We start from the raw sequence: 18745 nt of genomic DNA on the forward strand, positions 1-18745 counted from the left end.
TCTTGCTCTTCCTCTTCCTCTGAACTCTCTCCTTCATCTGTGCTGGTCTCTGAAACAGAAAGTTTTTAATTTTCGCTGCTGCGCATGCAAATATCAGTACAATGGTAAATATTTTTTTCACTTTCAGCTCAGCCTTTAAATCTGTTTACTGCACCTACCGTCCTGTTGGTGGGCCCGCAGCGCCCTCAGGTACTCCGGCTCCTCCTTCCGGATCCTGCGCGCCTGCTTCTTCAGTGCCTCTATCTGTGGGTTATATAATAGCCAAAGGAAAGGGAAGTTGAACTACAAATAGGTGGAATGAAATTTTAGCCCTACCAGTCTAAAAAGTAGTGTTATTTTTACAATTGTCATCCGCATCCCAATAGATATCTAGTGCCCAATCACTTCTAAAAGTCAAGTTAAGTCAAGTGCCATGTTTCCTGCTGTGCTGCACAGCTCTACAAAGCGAACACCCCTGAAAAAAAATTGCTCTTACAAGTGAAGCGTCACTTTACCACCGTCAGAAACAACTATACTAAACAAACAAATCAAAGATGTTAAAATTGAACTTTTGCATGCACGTAACAAAATTAACTAGAGGCCTATGAACGTACCTCCCGTGGAAAGTCCGCTTGGGCGTTGTATTGCGCCCTGAGCGCCCGCCAGGCCTCGTCCGCCCTCTCCTGGTTCCGCGGGCGCCCAGGGCAGAAGAACAGGCGGCGCTCGTTTGCCGCCACAAGCTCAGCCAGCAGCCGCACATCAGCGGTGGAAAAATTGCGGCCTCTTCCACGAGGCATTTTCTCAGCGATTACAAAATGGCCGCCCGGATGTTTCATTGCACGTGCGAGCGCCGTGCTTCCGGCGCCTTTCCCTCCGCCATATTCCAATGGTCAAACACAACTGGCGCTCAAGCCTAGATTTCAGCGTGCCTTTGGTTCGCCATTTTGCCACGGCGATAGGAGCTCAATCCTAGATTTAAACTGTATTGGGTTCGCCATTTTGCTACGGCGAAACATATAGGCGCTCAATCCTAGATTTAAGCTTTGTTTTCGGTTCGCCATTTTGCTATGGCAAAAAATAGAGGCGCTCAATCCTGAATTGCAGCCATTGTTGCCGCATTCCTATAACTGGAGTTTCCTGTTGGTGAAAACTGGAGTTTCCTGATGGTGTTTGAAACTGCAGTTTCCTTTTGGTTTTATAACTTGCTTTTCCAATTGGCCAGCACGGCATAATAATCGTACCATAGTCGTGTATATAGCTCGCTTCCCTTGAATGGAAAAGTCCCTTTTTCACTTCGTTTGGACAAGGACACACCGTGTACAACTGTTTCGTCGGATATCGTCAAATATTTCAGCAGGTAAGCATTGTAAAGCACGCTTTTTGTTCTGGCATGTACGGGGCCCCCCTTGTGTTGAACCGTGTGACTTTGCAACTCTTTTATGTGCAAATCGTAATTCATGCTGGGAAGGCTGTTTTTCTTTGTCTTATTTGCCCTGTTATGTTTCCCTCTTTTTTGCATTTCTAACAGCGCTGATGTTTCCATTTTTGCTCTTGGCTGTAAGCTGTCCGTTGTGTTGTGCCCTGTAGCCTAGTTTCCCTGTTCTTTGCATTCAGTCTGTCTCTGATGTTTATCGCTTGCCATTCCTATATCTAATAGAGATGTGAATCGTGTGATCAAGCGTCGGTAGATGGCCGCCCATCGCGATGGCCGCCCGTGAACATAAGCGTCCGTAAGGGCATTCTCATCCACCCTTGATTGGCGGCCATTTTCCGGCGACCGCATTGTCTGGTCCGCCCTACGGAAGCCTCCTCCGTGTAAATCGCCAGCCGTATTCCCGTACGGCAACACGATTCGAGTGCAGGAGGTCGTTCCCGGACCCCCGCTTGACTTTGGGCTAGTCCTGTGGGGGGTTTACCGCCCTCCCCAAGATTAACGATTTGTTACGATAAATCGGGGGAATTCCTATTATATATCGCCTCTAAGGATTTCCCTTTATAAGGCTTTCTGCCTTACTACTAGGTACCTTGACCCAGCCTGGACTCGGACACAGTAGCCTGCCACCTGCCCTGACCCAGCCTGGACTTTGTCACTGCCTCCAGCCCTACTCTACTGTCAACATCATCATAGACTTCCCAGCCATCCCTATCTCTCTACCTGGAGTCAATCACTAATGTTCACAACACCAGAACACAGTTACTGGAAAGGCTCTTAAACAAGGCTATACAGGGGCCTTATTTTACAGATTTCATCTCCTCCATGCTGTCCATTAATCACGTGCTCTTAAACAAGGCTATACAGGGGCCTAAATATGTTACAGTATATTTTACAGATTTCATCTCCTCCATGCTGTCCATTAATCACGTGCTCTTTGTTACCGTCCAGGTTGAACTATGCCTGGAAAGCGAGTTATGGCTGAGGTAGAGGACCATGCCGTGGACCAGCAGCCAGAGGAGGACTCAAGCGCCTCCCAGCCATCCCAAAAGCGAACCCGTAACGCGCGCTTTACGGATGAAGAGAAAGAACTCTTGTGCCGTGCTGTATGCGGAAAAAATCACCTTCTCTTTAAGTCGCAGCTTTCGTGGTGCAGCAGAAAAAAGATTTGGGAGAAGATTGCCCAGGATGTAAGCTCCCTTTCTGCGATGCCCAGAGATTTTAAGCAGGTGCAGCACCGGTGGTGGGACACCAGAAAAGAGGTGAAAGAGAAGGCCGCTAAAATCAATGCCCATGCAAAGAGGACTGGTGGAGGGCCACCGTGCAGCATCGTGCTGACACCAGTGGAGGAGATGGTTCTCAGAACCACCGTGCTGACACCAGTGGAGGAGATGGTTCTCAGAACCATCTCCACTGCACGCCCACCACTACCTCCATGAGGGCGGAGGTAGTGGTGGGCGTGCAGACGGAGTATGGCGGCGACACGGGACCATGTGCAGGTATGTATTTAGCTAAATCAGATGTGAGCTGTATGGTAGCTCAGTGGTCAGCTGATGTGTCATCGCTCCATTTCGTTTTACAATTTACTACTGTAATAGAAATGTGCACCATTGATTGCCCTACCGTCACTGTACTTGTCGCAATATTGTCTGATAGCCATAAGAATTCTTGTTTCATGACAAAATAGAGATCGGTACTGTTATAAATTCGGATTAACTCTCCACAGTTATGTAATGACGTTGACCTCTCTATCTTTGCCCACAGAAACAATGGACAACGGTGACGGTGACAGCGGAGAATCCGAACACCAGGAATCCATGTTTCCGCAGCCTAGCGCAGACCCCCCCAGCCAAGCGATGTCATCAGGGGACATGGATACACAGGATCGGTACGATGTCCCTGTGAACGGAGCGGAGGAAGTTGTCCTTGACCTACAGTATTTGACCACCCCCCTGGCATTTCAAGAACCCGACCCATCACAGCAAAGTGATGAAGCAACAGTGATCGAGGAAATTGAACAAGTGTTACCGGACACGGAAATTGCACCAGTGTTTGCAGAAGAGGCCGTGACCGAGCAAATACTGGCAGGAATAAGCTCGCGCCTGGATGGTCATCATGCGCTAATCCTCCAGGAACTGCGTTTGCTCAGAGCTGACTTTAGAGAACGCATGGCGGCACTGATTGGCGCAATCCAGGCACTTGCCCCGAAACCTCCCTCCGGCAACCAGTCCTAAAACGTTTAATAAAAGTTATATTTTGTTTTCAATGTCAGTAAGTGTACTTTTGTTTTTATTAAAACCGTTGTCCTAGGGGGGTCACTCCACCGGAATGAGCATAAAAGACAGGTAAAGTAGTATGCTATGGGTCACCAGACATTATTTATGTAACACCTACACTTCTGGAAATGTGAATGTAACGTTAAAAAAATACAGATTTAATTGCAGGTAACAGCAGTGATTTCATAGTAGATAGAATAGATGTGGGCCGACAATATCCATGTAACACATCAAGGGATATTTATTCAAGCATAAATAACCATATGGTAATGTTCATAACGAAGTGGCTGGAAACGGTCTGGAGGACCACAAAAGGGAATACATGTAAAGTTTTTAATGGGGTGATCATATTTTCCAGATTCAAAATATGGAAATGATTACATCAATACGAGTTGTTAAATGCTTTAACGGTGGGGTCATCTTCCAGAAATTTCTTCAAAGAGATCAATTTCAAATTCTGGAACAGAATGAGAATAAATGGCAAGAGTTAATAGGGCATACAGGTACAGAAATGATCAATCTCTAGAGATCTAAACCTGAACCGGACCCTTTAAAATTAACCCCTTATCTTCCCCCACCCTCCTCACAGGTATCTGGTGGTCCAGTAGGGATCCCGGGAGCAATCTCCCGCTCCAGGCCGTCCTCCCACTTCCGGGCCATCGGCTGCCAATAGTCCAAATGGTGCCGATGGACTTATGCCCTTACCATGTCACAGGGTATACGTGCTCCTACAATGCGACAGGGGCTGAGCAATGCCACCGGAAGCAATCTCCTGCACTGGGCCCGTCGGAGGTTTGGGGGGGGGGGGGGGTAGGGGGTTCAGTAGAGTCGGGGGAACCAAGGGGCTACAATTCAAAGGATGGGTGGATTTATGGTTTTTGTGTGTGCCATTTCCCACCCTCCCCCTTATCATCGGGTCTCCCTATCTTCTTGGGTGATTCCCCCCGCCTCGCTTTCTGACGATTTTGAAAATATCAGAGATATTCTCCATCGTCCGAAGCCAACTTCACATCTCTATTAATATGTATAAAATACCACAGCTAATGAAGTACCACAGCTATGAAGTACTATTAAAGCAGAATATCGTTGTGGGCCACAGTAGACAGGAGTGGTTCTATGACAGCAGTAATGAAATGTAATGTATGACATTAAACTTACATGAGAAATAACTTTCGATGATCCTTCGCCGGACTTCATTACCCCGTGCAGTGCTGTCCGCATCAACTGCCAGCTCCTGTGGCGGATCGGGTGGCAAGCCTTCGTCAACCTCTGCATGCACACCGAATCTCAGACAAATGTTGTGTAGCATGCAGCAGGCAATAATTATGCTGACTACCTTTTCGGCACTGTATTGCAGGGCCCCCCCCGAGCGATCCAGACATCGAAAACGCCCCTTCAGCACTCCAAAGGTGCGTTCAATGACGTTTCTGGTGCTGGCATGAGCCTCATTGTACCGTTTCTCAGCATTTGTGCCTGGTGACTGGAGCGGTGTTAGCAACCAAGGCTTACAACCATAGCCGCCATCACCTATGGGATGCAAAATATGGGATGCATTGAAAACAACTTGCAGCGCAAACACCGTAAACATAATATACATAACTGTATAGCGATCATCTTTTAGATCCGGAGAACAGAACACAACACATGAGACAGACAAATCACAGGAAGTTGCAATTGTCACTTACCAAGAAGCCAGCCTTCGCCGTACTTTCCTTCAAGGAATTGAGTAGCCAGAGAGGAATGCGCGAGAATGTAGGCGTCATGGCAGCTCCCTGGAAAGTTTGCTACAACATGTAGGATGCGAAGGCGTGCGTCGCAAACCGCTTGCACATTCATGGAATGAAAGTGCTTGCGATTACGGAACCCACTCTCTTCTTCCGACCTGGGTCTTAACGCAATATGGGTACAGTTGATAGCGCCCAACACGTTAGGCATACCGGCAATACCCATGAAGCTGCTGCGGATCTGTTGGAGTTCCGCTGGATCCGTAGGAAAGACAATGTACTCCCTCATCCGCTTCATCATGGCCTTCAACACCTGTGCCAGATGCCGTGAAACGGAGGCCTGCGTCATGCCTGCAATTACACTCACCGGGTTTTGAAAACTTCCGGTACCAAAAAAATTTAAGGCACACAGAAGCTTACTCAATCCGGGCACAGCATGGTGTCGATTGGTCTGGGGGTCCAGGTCCTCACGCAGGTCTTCATAGAGGGACAAGATTCCCTGTGAGCTCAGCCGGTATGTTCGGATAACATCTCTCTCACACATGCCAAAGAGCACTGCCCGTGTGCGGATGACACGTCGCGGCCGCTGGATGGCCTGTTGATGGGCTGGCTCTGCCTGCAGGGGATACAACAGATGATAAAACCGTCAATGATAAAATTTATATACGGTATAAAAAAAACTTTCAAACTACAGCCGGATTGGCTCAATAGCTGACAAAAATGTGTCACAGAAAAGAGCAAATAAATACAGAAAAAAAAGCATGGCCATGGATCAGCGACAATTATGCACAACCGTAGAGGTGCCCTTTATAGGCGCCTGTGAACGGCCTTTTACGGGTGACTGCGGGCATAGGGCCGGCGCCATTTTGTAATACTCGGGTCGGTTTTCCCGATGGTTGAAATCAGTCTATCTTGAAGAACATAAGAAATTGTTCTATCTCCTTTATCATTTTGGTCGCCCTTCTCTGTACCTTCTTCACAGCTCGATTAACATTTCTATTGTTCATTGTAAACTGAGGTGATGTCTATAACGTGCCGCAGTATAAAAAGACTTTAAATACATTAATAAATAAACAAACTACAGCCGGATTGGCTCAATAGCTGCAAATAAATAGACACTGGTCCGCCTTACGGCGCCCATCGACCGGCGTCAATAGAGGCACCAGAAGGCATGGGCGCCGTTCTTACATAAAACAACAGATCACGTACCTCCGGTCTTACAGCCGGGTTTTCGGTCGGGTTCTCCATGCTGCGGCAGCCCCCCGTTCACCTCTCCAATCTGCCGAGCGTTTCCTGGGTTTCTCAGTCGAGCATACATTCGTCTCCTTCACCGAATCATAATTAGCGTCAGAGCAAAAAAAATCAGCTCGTCCATGGTGCAGTCCGGTACCTAACTGTTCGAACACCACACTAACACCACGTAGAGGTAGGCGCTAAACTAGCACGTTAAGGCCGCGGCAAAATAGTGGGTTACTAAGGAGATAATCTGAGCGTGCGTTACGGTATCGGAGGGGAATAGCTAATTCCTTCATTATACAGCTAATTCGTTCATTTACATGCCGCGTGCGGAAAGGGTTATGCGTATGTTTTAAGAAGCGCTAAGGACGCGTGAAACTGGAGACTGTATCGCTGCATCGCCTTACGCGCCCGAATTGTGCGCTCCGAGCACGTTACAGACGGGCAATCTTCGACCGAACGATACTGTATCGAGCTGTAGAAAAGGCTGTCGGACAGCCTTTTCTAGTAAACAGCTTTGAACGAGAGGATTCATGTTTTGTGAGCCTTTAAGTGTGTATTGATTTGATATATAAAAATAATTTATAAAGGGGTATTTGAATGCGAATTGATTAATCTATAACTCCCCAAAAATTTTTTTGGTGCTGGTTTGTATTAGGTAGCAGTGAATGATGACATAGACTTAATTGGCATCTCAGAGACATGGTGGAAGGAGGATAACCAATGGGACAGTGCTATACCGGGGTACAAATTATATCGCAATGACAGAGAGGAGCACTCGGGAGGAGGTGTGGCACTTTATGTCCGGGATGGCATAGAGTCCAACAGGATAAACATCCTGCATGAGACTAAATACAAAATTGAATCTTTATGGGTAGAAACCCCTTGTGTGTCGGGGAAGACTACAGTGATAGGGGTATACTACCGTCCACCTGGTCAAGATGGTGAGACGGACAGTGAAATGCTAAGAGAAATTAGGGAAGCTAACCAACGGGCCGATACAGTAAGGAGCGGTAGGAAGAGCTGCGTTAGTGCCGGGCGCACCCGCGGTTGCCGCACGCACAGTCCTGCTCACCTACCGCTCGATACTGTATTGAAATGGCATGCAAATGCAAGCCGTGTCCGTGAAGCGTTAGGCCCGCGTAATCCATTTTACTGTATAGAGCGCTATACAGCGCTCTATACAGTAACCTGGGTGCGCTGGTACCTGTCACTTCAAATGACAGGTACCAGGAAGTGGATGGTTCTCCTACACTTGGGTCCTCTCTCCCGCCCTCCCGAAGCAAGGCGCAGAGCGAAAATTAAAACAAAAGTGAATAAAGTGTAATAAATTCACATATAGTAAGAAAAAAGGGGAGGGACCATGCCATGGGGGAGGAGGAGGAGGAGGAGCACCGTCATTGACGGTCCGCAGGCGGTGCCGGTCCTGCAGGAGCCCGCGCCAAGATCAGCAGGGACTGAGCTCCTGCGATTGCTCGCAGGAACTCGGTCATCTCCTGCTGGCCATGACGCAGGTCGTGCAGGATCGTCACCGCCCGCACTGCCATTCCCTCCAGGGTGTGCAGGCGGTTGGTGATCTGCACCAGAAGGTACAGCATTGAGTCCAGGCGCCCCTCAATGCAGCCCTCCGGCCGATCACCAACCCCAGACAGCCCCGGAGAGGCAGGGCCGACAACGTCAACGACGCTGTCCTCCTCATCTCCCATGGCAGACGGGGCGGGTTGGGCAGGAGAGAGTTGGGCGGGAAAGTTTGAGGGGGTGGGGGTGGGTACAATCACGGAGAGTGGCTCCAAAATAGGGGGGGGTGGGCGGGTGAGCAAGGGGAGCAGGAGAGATTTGGGGGGGGGACGGTGCATAAGGGGGGGGGGGCGGGATCAATTGCTGGGCCGCCATTTCTTCCTCCGAAGTTTCTGAAAAGAGAAGAAATGAAAGCGTTAACCCCGTCCCACATGAATTCATGCACAACAGTTGTAAGAAACAGAACCTAGCAACATTTTTACCAGGAACATAACCGGTACCATCACAAACATCTGCATGTGCAAATTTCATCGGCGAGACAAATGGCATAAAGTATGCCGATGCTATAAAAGGCTCACCGTGGCCTTGTTCCAGCGGGGCATCCTCCAGGTTACTGCCGCCATCATCATCATCGTTATCATCTTCATCATTGCTGCTCTCTGAAAACAGAAATAGTAAAATTGTCACAGCTGCGCATGCAAAGATCGAGAACGGTACAATAGTAAATTTCTTTATCGCTTTCAGGTCGACCGTTAAATCTATTAACTGCACCTACAGTCCTGTCTTCTGTGGGCCCATAGGTACTCTGGCTCCTCCTTCCGGATCCTGCGCGCCCGCTTCTTCAATGCCTCAACCTGTCGGTTATACAAAAGGAAAAGGAAGTTGAACTACAAATTTTAGAGGCTGAACTAAATTCAAACCCAACAAGTGAAGTGTCATTTTTACATTTGTCAGCCCCATCCCAATACAAAAGTTGTACCCAAATACTTCAAACAAGTCAAGTCCCATTTGTCCTGTTGTAGCGCTCACAGCTATACAAAGCGACCACCCAAAATCAATGTTAATTGCTTGGCCCTAACAAGTCAAATGGCAGTTTTCAACTGTCACACACAGCAATACAAAATAAATCTAAGATGTTTAACTTTTAGTTTCCCTTGCACGTTACAACATAACAAGAAACAGAGGCCTATGAACTTACATCCCTCGGAAACTCCGCTTGGGCGTTGAATTGCGCCCTGAGCGCCCGCCAGGCCTCGTCGGCCCTGTCCTGGTCCCACGGGCGCCCAGGGTGAAAAAGGTGCCGCTCGTCTGCGGCCACCAGCTCGGCCAGCAGCCTGACATCCCCGTCCGTAAAATTTGGCTGCCGCCCTCTCGGCATCTTTAAAACAGGTTGACAAAATGGCCGTCTGGACGTGTCATTACACGTGCGAACGCCGTGCCACCTGCTTCCGGCCCCTTAGCTCCACCATGTCCCTAAAGCGGAACTTTACAGACGTTTCTACGGCGGAACTTTTCGGACGCTGAAGCCTTGACTTCGGCGTCCCTTTGGTTCCGCCGAGGGAACATCGCTCTGTTCAGGCGCCTACGTTGCGCGTGCGTTTGGTTCGCCATGTTCCTATGGCGGAACTAAACAGACGCTCAAGCCTTGACTTCGGCGTCCCTTTGGTTCCGCCGAGGGAACATCGCTCTATTCCGGCGCCTACATTGGGCGTGCTTTTGGTTCTCCATCTTGTTCGGCGGAACTTTTCGGACGCTGAAGCGCGTTTCGTTCGCCATGTTCGTACACGGTAACTTTTCAGGCATGTAGGTCTGGACATGGACATTCCCGCAATTTTTGCCGCCTTTTTAGAACTGGAGTTTCCAATTGGTTTTGTAACTTGAGTTTCCCATTGGTCGGAATTGGCGTTTGCAATTGGTTTTGGAAATTGAGTTTCCGATTGGCCAGAACAGGATCATAATCCTGCCATGGACGTGTATATAGGTCGCTTCTCGGAATGGTAAAGTCCCTTTCGAATTCGTTTGGATAAGGACACGGCGCGTACAACTGTTTTGTCTGATATCTATCTGGAGATCGGAAAGGCTTTCAGCAGGTAAGCATAACAATGCGCCTTTGCAACTCTTTTCTGTGCATTCCTGCTTGGGCGCACAAGGAGGAAGACTACAATATGGCATCCCTTGTGTGGCTCCGTCTGCCCATGCTACTGTTTTCTATGCGCTTAGACTTGTGCGTCCATGCATGAAGAGTCGAGCTGGTGTACCTTAGGTTTGGTTCGGCGCTGGCCATCGACGTTAGACAGTTAAAATGGCCGACGAACAAGGATGTTCCCGCCTTTTTCTCGCTTCCCTCCACGGCCCTGGTATCCATGGTGGAAGGTCTGTTTTTCAGTTTTTTGTTTGCAATATTTGGTTTGCCCCTTCTTTCTGGTTGTAGTTATTTAGTGTATGATTTTCACGGTGGGTGTTTGCTATACGCATGCCACTTCTCTTGGCAGACATTAAGATGTTTGTTGTTTACAGTATCTGTATATGCTAGCCTCTTCTTCGCATTTATTGTGGTTTTGATGTTTGTTATTTCAATGTAACCCGGTAATGTTTCCCTCTGCATTTCATTCAATCTGTTTCTGATGTTTGTTACTTGCAGATCCTGTATATGTTACACTTTTATTTATTTTTATTTTTTTTACAGTTTTAGATGTTTGTTAGTTAACTGTTTCCTGCGTATGTCACCCGCCGCTTTGCATTGTTTTTGTTTCGGATACTTCGGTTTAGACTCTTGCCTGTAAGCTCTCCGTTGTGCTCTGTAACTTAGTGGTCATTTGCTCCATTTTCATCGTCCATTAACCCCATGTTCGCCTTGTTGTTTTCTCCAATTCAGACAATGATGCCCTGAAAACATAGCGTTTCACGGGTGGAGGTGGAGCACGGAGACCGGCAACCATTTGTGGAATGGCTCTTGATCGAGGCTATACAGGGGCCTCAGTATATTCAAGTATATTTCACCGATTTAATCTCCGCCGTGCTGTCCATTAATCACGTGCTCTTTATTACCGTTCAGGTATAACTATGCCAGGAAAGCGCACTATCGCTGAGGTAGAGGAGCCTGTCGTGGAGCAGCAACGAGAGGAAGGCTCAAGCGCGAGCCAGCCACCCCGAAAGCGAACCCGTAACGCGCGCTTTACGGATGACGAGAAAGAAGTGTTGTGCCGTGCCGTCTGCGAAAAACATAACCTTCTCTTCAAGTCGAAGATCTCGTGGAGCAGCAGGAAAAAGATTTGGGAAAAGATAGCCCAGGATGTGAGCTCCCTTTCTGTGACGCCCAGGGATGTGAAGCAGGTGCAGCACCGGTGGCGGGACACCAAGCAAGAGGTGAAGGAGAAGGTCGCTAAAATCAGTGCCTCTGCAAAGAGGACCGGTGGAGGGTCACCGTGCAGCATCGCGCTGACACCGGTGGAGGAGATGGTGCTCCGAACTATGAGGAAGGAGGTCCTCGTGGGCGTGCGGACGCACAACAGCGCCAACTCGGCAGCATGTGCAGGTATGTATTTAGCTAAATCTGGTTACCGTAGCATGTTAACTGTATGACGACTGGTCAACCGATGTGTGATCGCTCTTTTTTGTTTTAAATTTTTCCTACTGTAATTAAAATGTGCATCATTGATTGCCCTACCGTCACCGTACTTGTGGCAATAGTATCTGATAGCATTTAGCAAATATGTCCCGTCTCTCCTGCCATAAGAATTCTTGTTCGATAACAAAACTATTACAATTTTGTTTGACATTGGTACTGCTATAAATTCTGATGAACTCTTCCCAGCTTATGGAATGACGGCGACCTCTTTCTGTATCTTTAGCCACAGAAACAACGGACAATGGCGAAGGTGACAGTGAAGAATCCAACCAGAACCAGGAATCCATATTTCCACTGCCTAGCGCAGACTCCCCCAGCCAACAGATGTCAACAGAGGACATGGGCACATTGGATCTGTACGATGTCCCTGTCAACAAAGCACCAGAAGTTCTCCTGGACCTCCAGGATTCAGCACCCCCCCTGGCATTTCAAGACCCGGAACCATCCCAGCTACCGGCTGACGAGCCAGTGATGGAGGAAATTGCGCCAGTGGTACCGGACCTCGAACTGCCACTTTGTGGCGATGATGGCCTGAGCGAGCAATTTCTGAGTGGAATAACCTCGCGTCAGGGTCGTCGTCATGAGCAACTCCCCCAGGAACTGCGGTTGCTGAGAGCCGACTTTAGAGAATGTATGGCGGCACTGATCGGCGCAATCCAAAAAGTTGCCCCTAAATTTCCTTCCGTCAACCATTCCTAAAAAGTTAAATAAAAGTAATATTTTGTTTTCAATTTGAGTACGTGTACTTTTATGTTTTTATTATTACTGGCAAATTCTTAAAGGGTTACACATGGAGGATAGGATGGGCATGGCAAGTGAACAGATCTCGCAGTAGGTGGGAATAAGAGCTTCATTGTTACTGCGGGGGGGGGGGGGCATAACATGGTCCTGATGTCTATGCCACCCCATCCCCTTAGGCCAGGTATGAAGGCGCAGACGGCTGGAGAAGGGGGGGGGGGGGGGGAGGAGGATAATAATCCTTTGTCCTGGAGGGACACTCCGCATGCAAGAGTTTAAAAGACAGGTAATGTTGTATACAATGGGTCGCCACACATTATTTATGTAAACACTTCACGAAATGTTAATGGAACGTTAAAAAACAGATTTTTATTGCTGGGAAAAGCTTTCATATTCAGAGAAGGAAAACTAGATGTGGGTTGAATGTTTGTAAACATTATATCCATGTAACACATCAAGGGATATTTATTCAACCATAAATAACCATATGCTACTGTTAATATTACAGTGGCTGGAAAAGGCCTGGAGGACCATAAAAGGGAAAATAATTTATCAGGTTTGAATGGGTTGACAAACGATATTTAAGACAGAAAAATATGGATACGATGAAATCGATGTGAATTGTTAATGGTTTGACGGAGGGGTCATCTTCCGGTTATATGTTCTGTTCTGAGGGGTGAATTTTTAAAGAAATCAATCTCGAATTCTGAAAGAAAAAGAGAAAAAAAGGCAAGAGTGAATAGGACATACAGGTACAGAAATGATTAATATCTGTAATAAAGCACAGCTATGAACTACAATGAAAGCGCAATATCATCATGGAGCACTGTAGACAGCATTGGTACAATAAGAGCAGTAAGGAAACGGAATGTATGACATTTAACTTACAAGAGAAATAACTGTCAATGATCCTTCGTCGGACTTCATGACCCCGTGCAGTGTGGTCCGCTTCAGCTGCCAGCAACACGGGCGGATCTGGTGGCAAGTTTTCATCAACCTGTGCATGCACACCGAATCTCTGACAAATATTGTGTAGCATGCAGCAGGCAACAATTATGCTCACCACCTTTTCTGCACTGTACTGCAGGGCTCCCCCTGAGCGATCCAGGCATCGAAAACGCCCCTTCAGAACTCCAAAAGTGCGCTCAGTCACGTTTCTGGTGCTGCCATGAGCCTCATTGTAGCATTTTTCAGCAGCTGTGCGTGGGGACCGGAGTGGAGTTAGCAACCAGGGCTTACAGCCATAGCCGCCTTCACCTTTAGGATCAATAATCCAGAACGCATCAAAAACAACTTTGCAGCGTAAAACATCATAAACATTGCATGACATCATAAACATTACTGTATACCGATCATCCTGAAAATCCCCAGACCTGAAGATATGACAGAATCCCAGGCAGTAGCCATTGTCACTTACCAAGTAGCCAACCTTCACCATACTTTCCTTCTGGGAATTGGGTCCCCAGAGCTGAATGTGCAAGAATGTAGGCGTCATGGCAGCTCCCAGGATACTTCGCTACAACATTTAGAATCCGAAGGCGAGCATCGCAAACCACTTGCACGTTCATGGAATGGATGTGCTTGCGATTCCGCAAGGCACTCTCTTCATCCGACCTGGGGGTAAACGCAATATGAGTGCATCGATAGCGCCCAACACGTTAGGCATCCCCGCAATACCCATGAACCCGCTGCGGATCTGTTGCAGTTCAGCTGGATCCGTAGGATACATGATGTACTCCCTCATCTGCTTCATCATGGCCTTCAACACCTGTGACAGATGTCGTGAAACGGAGGCCTGCATCATACCTGCAATTACACTCACTGGGTTTTGAAAACTTCCGGTACCCAAAAAATTTAAGGCACAGAGATGTTTATTCAGTCCTGGCACAGCATGGTGTCGATTGACCTGGGGGTCTAGGTCCTCACGCAGATCTTCATAGAGGGACAAGATAGCCCGTGAGCTCAGCCGGTAGGTTTCTCGCTCACACATGCCAAAAAGAGTTGTCTGTGTGCGAATGAAACGTCCCGGCCTGCTGATGGCCCGCTGATGGTCTGGCATGCAGATGGCACGGTGCTCTGCCTGCATGGAATACAACAGAGGCAAACACATGAAATTCAGATTAATAGATGAACACATATAAATCCTTAAACAACTCATACATGCATAAATATGCCACACTGTGGGCTCTCTGGTGTACAGTTTGAATGGCAGCACACAAAAATTATGTAACAGATCAAAGTGGCGAGAAAGGGAAAGATAAACCTCCACCACTGTTCAGAGTTAACTGTCAAACTTTACTCACAGCTGAGTATTTTTTAAATTGATTACAATGCAGATATAGGTGAAACACAATCTGTGACACATAAAAACAGAAAATGTATACAGGTTGAAAAAGAAGCATGGACATGGGTTAGGGGGAGATGGACATACATGGATCAGCAACACTGTTATTCTCAAGTTTTATTCTTAAATCAGCTATGCATTCTTATTTCAGCCTCTAATACAGCCTTATTCCAGGCGCAGGAGGAAGGCTCCGTATAGCCACCCGTGTAGGCATCCGTAGAGGAACCGGAGCCTCAGGACGCCCATTTCTCCAGCGTCCGTAGATGCAGCCGTGTCTCTGCCTTTATGGGCGTCCATCTCTCCATCCAAGTCCGGAGCCTCAGAGAGGCCCAGGGATGGATGGATGGATAGATGGTACGGTTAAACCGAAACATATCACATACCTCCTCCGGTCTTGCTGCTGGGTTCTCCGGTCGGATGGGTTCTCCTTGCTGCGGGCCCCCCCTTGTTCACCTCTCCAATCTGCCGAGCATTTCCAGCGTTTCTCAGTCGAGCATTTCTCATTCTGCTTCTCATCCGAATGAAAAATAGCGCCAGAGAATAATATACATGTTGTCCATGGCGCTATCCGGTACAAAGCTGACCGAACACTAACGCCAGGGTAAGGGAACGCGGTAAATTAGCAGGTTAAAGACGCAGCAAAATAGCTGGTTAAAAAGGCGATAATCTGGGCGCACGTTACTGTATGGGAGGGAATAGCTAATCCGATCATTAACATATCATATATACATGCCGCAGGCGGAAAGGGAAACGAGTCGATTTCAGTAAGCGGGTTAGACATACGCGTCCAAAATGTGCGTACAAAGCGGGTTAGAAACAGGGTAACCGCGGCCGCGCTTTACTGTATCGGCCTGTGTGTAATTAACAACATGACAAGCTGCCGATGCTGAGGGCATTCACAGCCTGCGTAAGCTCCTATTGCTTGGAAAGATCACGAGGACTTTCTCAAGAACTTAGACAAAAGATGGTTGCACTGATTCCAAGTAAAACAAAAGTGACGTTTCACTCTTAAAAGTCTGTAACTCAGGGGTAGGCAACTCCGGTCCTGGAGTGCCACAGACAGGTCTGGTTATCAGGATATCCACAATGAATATGGATGAGGTACGTATACAAGCACTGCTCCCCCCCCCCCCCTCCCCCCAAATGCAGATATACCTTATGCATATCCTTGGTGGATATCCTGATAACCAGACCTGTCTGTGGCACTCCAGGGCTGGAGTTGCCTACCCCTGATTTACAGAGTGAAACATCACTTTTGTTTTACATGGAATTAGTGCAACCATCTTTTGTCTAAGTTCTTGAGAAAGTCCTTGTGATCTTTGCAAGCACAGGAGCTTACGCAGGCTGTGAATGCCCTCAGAGTTGCCTTACCAGTACTGTAACTTGATGATTAATTTTTGTACTTAATACATTTTTTGTTTGTATATAATTTAAATATTGTTTTACAACAATATAAATGGTTTTCAAGACTGAGATAAGAATCATGCACAGATGAAGTGGGTGCGTGAGCTTTGAGACCCCGCAGGTCCCTTCTCCAGCGGGAGCAGAGAGAGTCCAGGGATCCTGACCCCAGTAGGATTGCTGTGATGCTGAAGGCCTGTAATCTGCATTCAGGTCATGCTTAGTTCATGTATCTGAGTGTCTCTCTCAATGCATCTTTCCCTTCAGTGCAATCCTCCTGCAGAAAATGAGCAGTGATATTATACTGAGTGACTGTGAGAAACCTAATGCAGTGCTCTTACCCCAGGAACAGGCTCCCCGACCGTCACCCCTGAGATTATATCCCACATTGAGCGAGGGGAAGAGCCGTACATCAGGGATGAGCCGGGATCAGAGGAAGGAGGCACTGGGAAAAGCAGCTGCTCAGGTGAGTGCAGGAATAAGAGGGAGCGGGGTCAAACTGCTGAGCTGGAGAGTGGAAGTGCAGAGACCCCTTCACAAGCTCCTCTGCAGATCTCTGTAATCACTCACAGGGTGTCTGTGACAGGCAGTGCTTGTGTCTGGGTCATTTATTCATATTCAGATACACAAAGCTGCAAAATGCGTGATTTACATAACATGATCTGTCCCTCAGTACGTTACCAGCCACACATAATTGGGCAAAAAATGCCAGTGTTGCTGCCAAAAAGGGGCACCTTTACCCATGCATAGGGAGGGCAATAACCCAACAACCCATTCATGCAGGGGCAGCACTGGAAATGGCTTGAATTCATGCCCTCAGGAAGGATAATTTTCAGAGGTTTAAATACGGGGGTATTTTTTACTCTCAGACGATACGGGCATTTTCAAAGTGAACGTTTGCTCGCATATAAAATGCCCCACTCCCTCCTCCCAGGGTGCTCTGGTTTCAGCAAATGGATGATTAGATGTTGGCGCTGACTTTTAAAAAGGAGAGAGAGCAGCTTATGAACTAGAACAAGGGGGAAAGCCGACAGTCACCCAGCAGTGCATGGTTCGGAGAAATGTATCCTTGAAGGATACTAATGAAACAGGAGAGTTAGGGCATCCCAACAGAGAGGTTCCAATAAAAGCAAACGTAGTCCATGTGCCTATATGTAAACAATCACCGAAGCTAATGATTTCCAAATTATCCCTAACAACTGAAAAGCAGGTTGTTAATACAAACAAAAAACACACTTTGAAATGTCTGTATGCCAATGCCAGAAGTCTAAGAAGTAAGATGGGAGAGTTAGAGTGTATAGCAGTAAATTATGTGATAGACATAATTGGCATCACAAAGACCTGGTGGAAGGAGGATAACCAATGGGACAGTGCTATATCAGGGTACAAATTATATCGCAATGATAGGGAGGATCAACTTGGTTAGGTGTGGCACTTTATGTCCGGGAGGGTATAGAGGCCAACAGGATAAAGATCATACAAGAGACTAAATGCTCAGTGAATCTATATGGGTAGAAATCCCATGTGTGTTGGGTAAGAGTATAGTGATAGGAGTATACTACCATCCACCTGGACAAAATGATCAGACATGATGAAATACAAAAATACATCAGGGAAGCTAACCAGTTTGGCAGTGCAGTAATAATGGGAGTTCCCTGTACGTACCCGGATCAGTCCAGACTGCTGGGTTTTGCCCCCCCTCCCCCAGCAGATAGAGGCAGAGATGTTTTAAAAACAAAGCTCTGCCTTATATGGGAGAGCGCCACCTACAGTCCCCCAGTTATTCCCTGTCTCTAGCAGATGGTGGAGGTGCAAAACCTACACTCTGGTCAGAGTCTTTAATTTGGGTTTGATTTAGTCTAGTTAGTCAGAGTTCTCTATATTTGTCCAGTTTAAAGAGTTTGTCTCTTAAAACTTAAAAAAAGAAAAAAAAAAAGGGAAGAGTTTCCTGTGTCCCGCCTCCCAGAGGGTTGTTAGGCCCTGAGAGGGCCGTCCCCTGCTGGTCAGAGGCAGCTGCCGACGAGGGTTGAGGACCCTACGTATCAACTGAGGCAGCGTGGGTGCGATACCGGGGAGCCCGGCTCACTCCACCCTAAAGATCAGCACCCTGGACCACGGGAGGCAATTTTCGCTTTAAAAAAACAAAACAAAAAAAAAGTTTTGAAGTAATTTTTCTTTGCTTCTGTCTTTGATCAGGCGGGCTCTCCCTCCCTTGCTCTCATCGCGGGGGGGGGGGGGGATTTTCTCCGCGTTTTCGGACTGGTGTGGTGTAAGTTTGAATTTTTTGCAGGTGTTTCTTTTCCTCACTGCCTTCCCCGATGCCGCGGTCGGCCGGGTGTCGTGCGTGTGGCTCGGCCCGCGTGCGGCTCTCCCGGGAGAACTTGTGTTCACAGTGTTTACCGGGGGGGAGAAGCATCCTCCGGTGCAGGGACGGCAAAAAATATTTCTAAAAGCAGGCCCCCGCGTGTT

At 47.7% G+C, this 18745-nt stretch overlaps 1 protein-coding gene across 2 annotated transcripts in view; it reads left to right on the forward strand.

The window, feature by feature from the left end:
* The window catches only part of LOC115085852 (oocyte zinc finger protein XlCOF6-like), a 393254-nt gene that overhangs the window by 13556 nt on the left and 360953 nt on the right, over positions 1–18745 (forward strand). For both annotated transcript variants that reach the window (XM_029592356.1, XM_029592355.1), the window contains exon 3: positions 16623–16742. In XM_029592356.1, coding sequence (XP_029448216.1) covers positions 16623–16742 — 120 coding nt within the window. The remainder of the gene's footprint in view (positions 1–16622; positions 16743–18745) is intronic.

This window comes from Rhinatrema bivittatum, chromosome 2 (assembly GCF_901001135.1).
Source record: "Rhinatrema bivittatum chromosome 2, aRhiBiv1.1, whole genome shotgun sequence".
NCBI classification, from domain to species: domain Eukaryota; kingdom Metazoa; phylum Chordata; class Amphibia; order Gymnophiona; family Rhinatrematidae; genus Rhinatrema; species Rhinatrema bivittatum.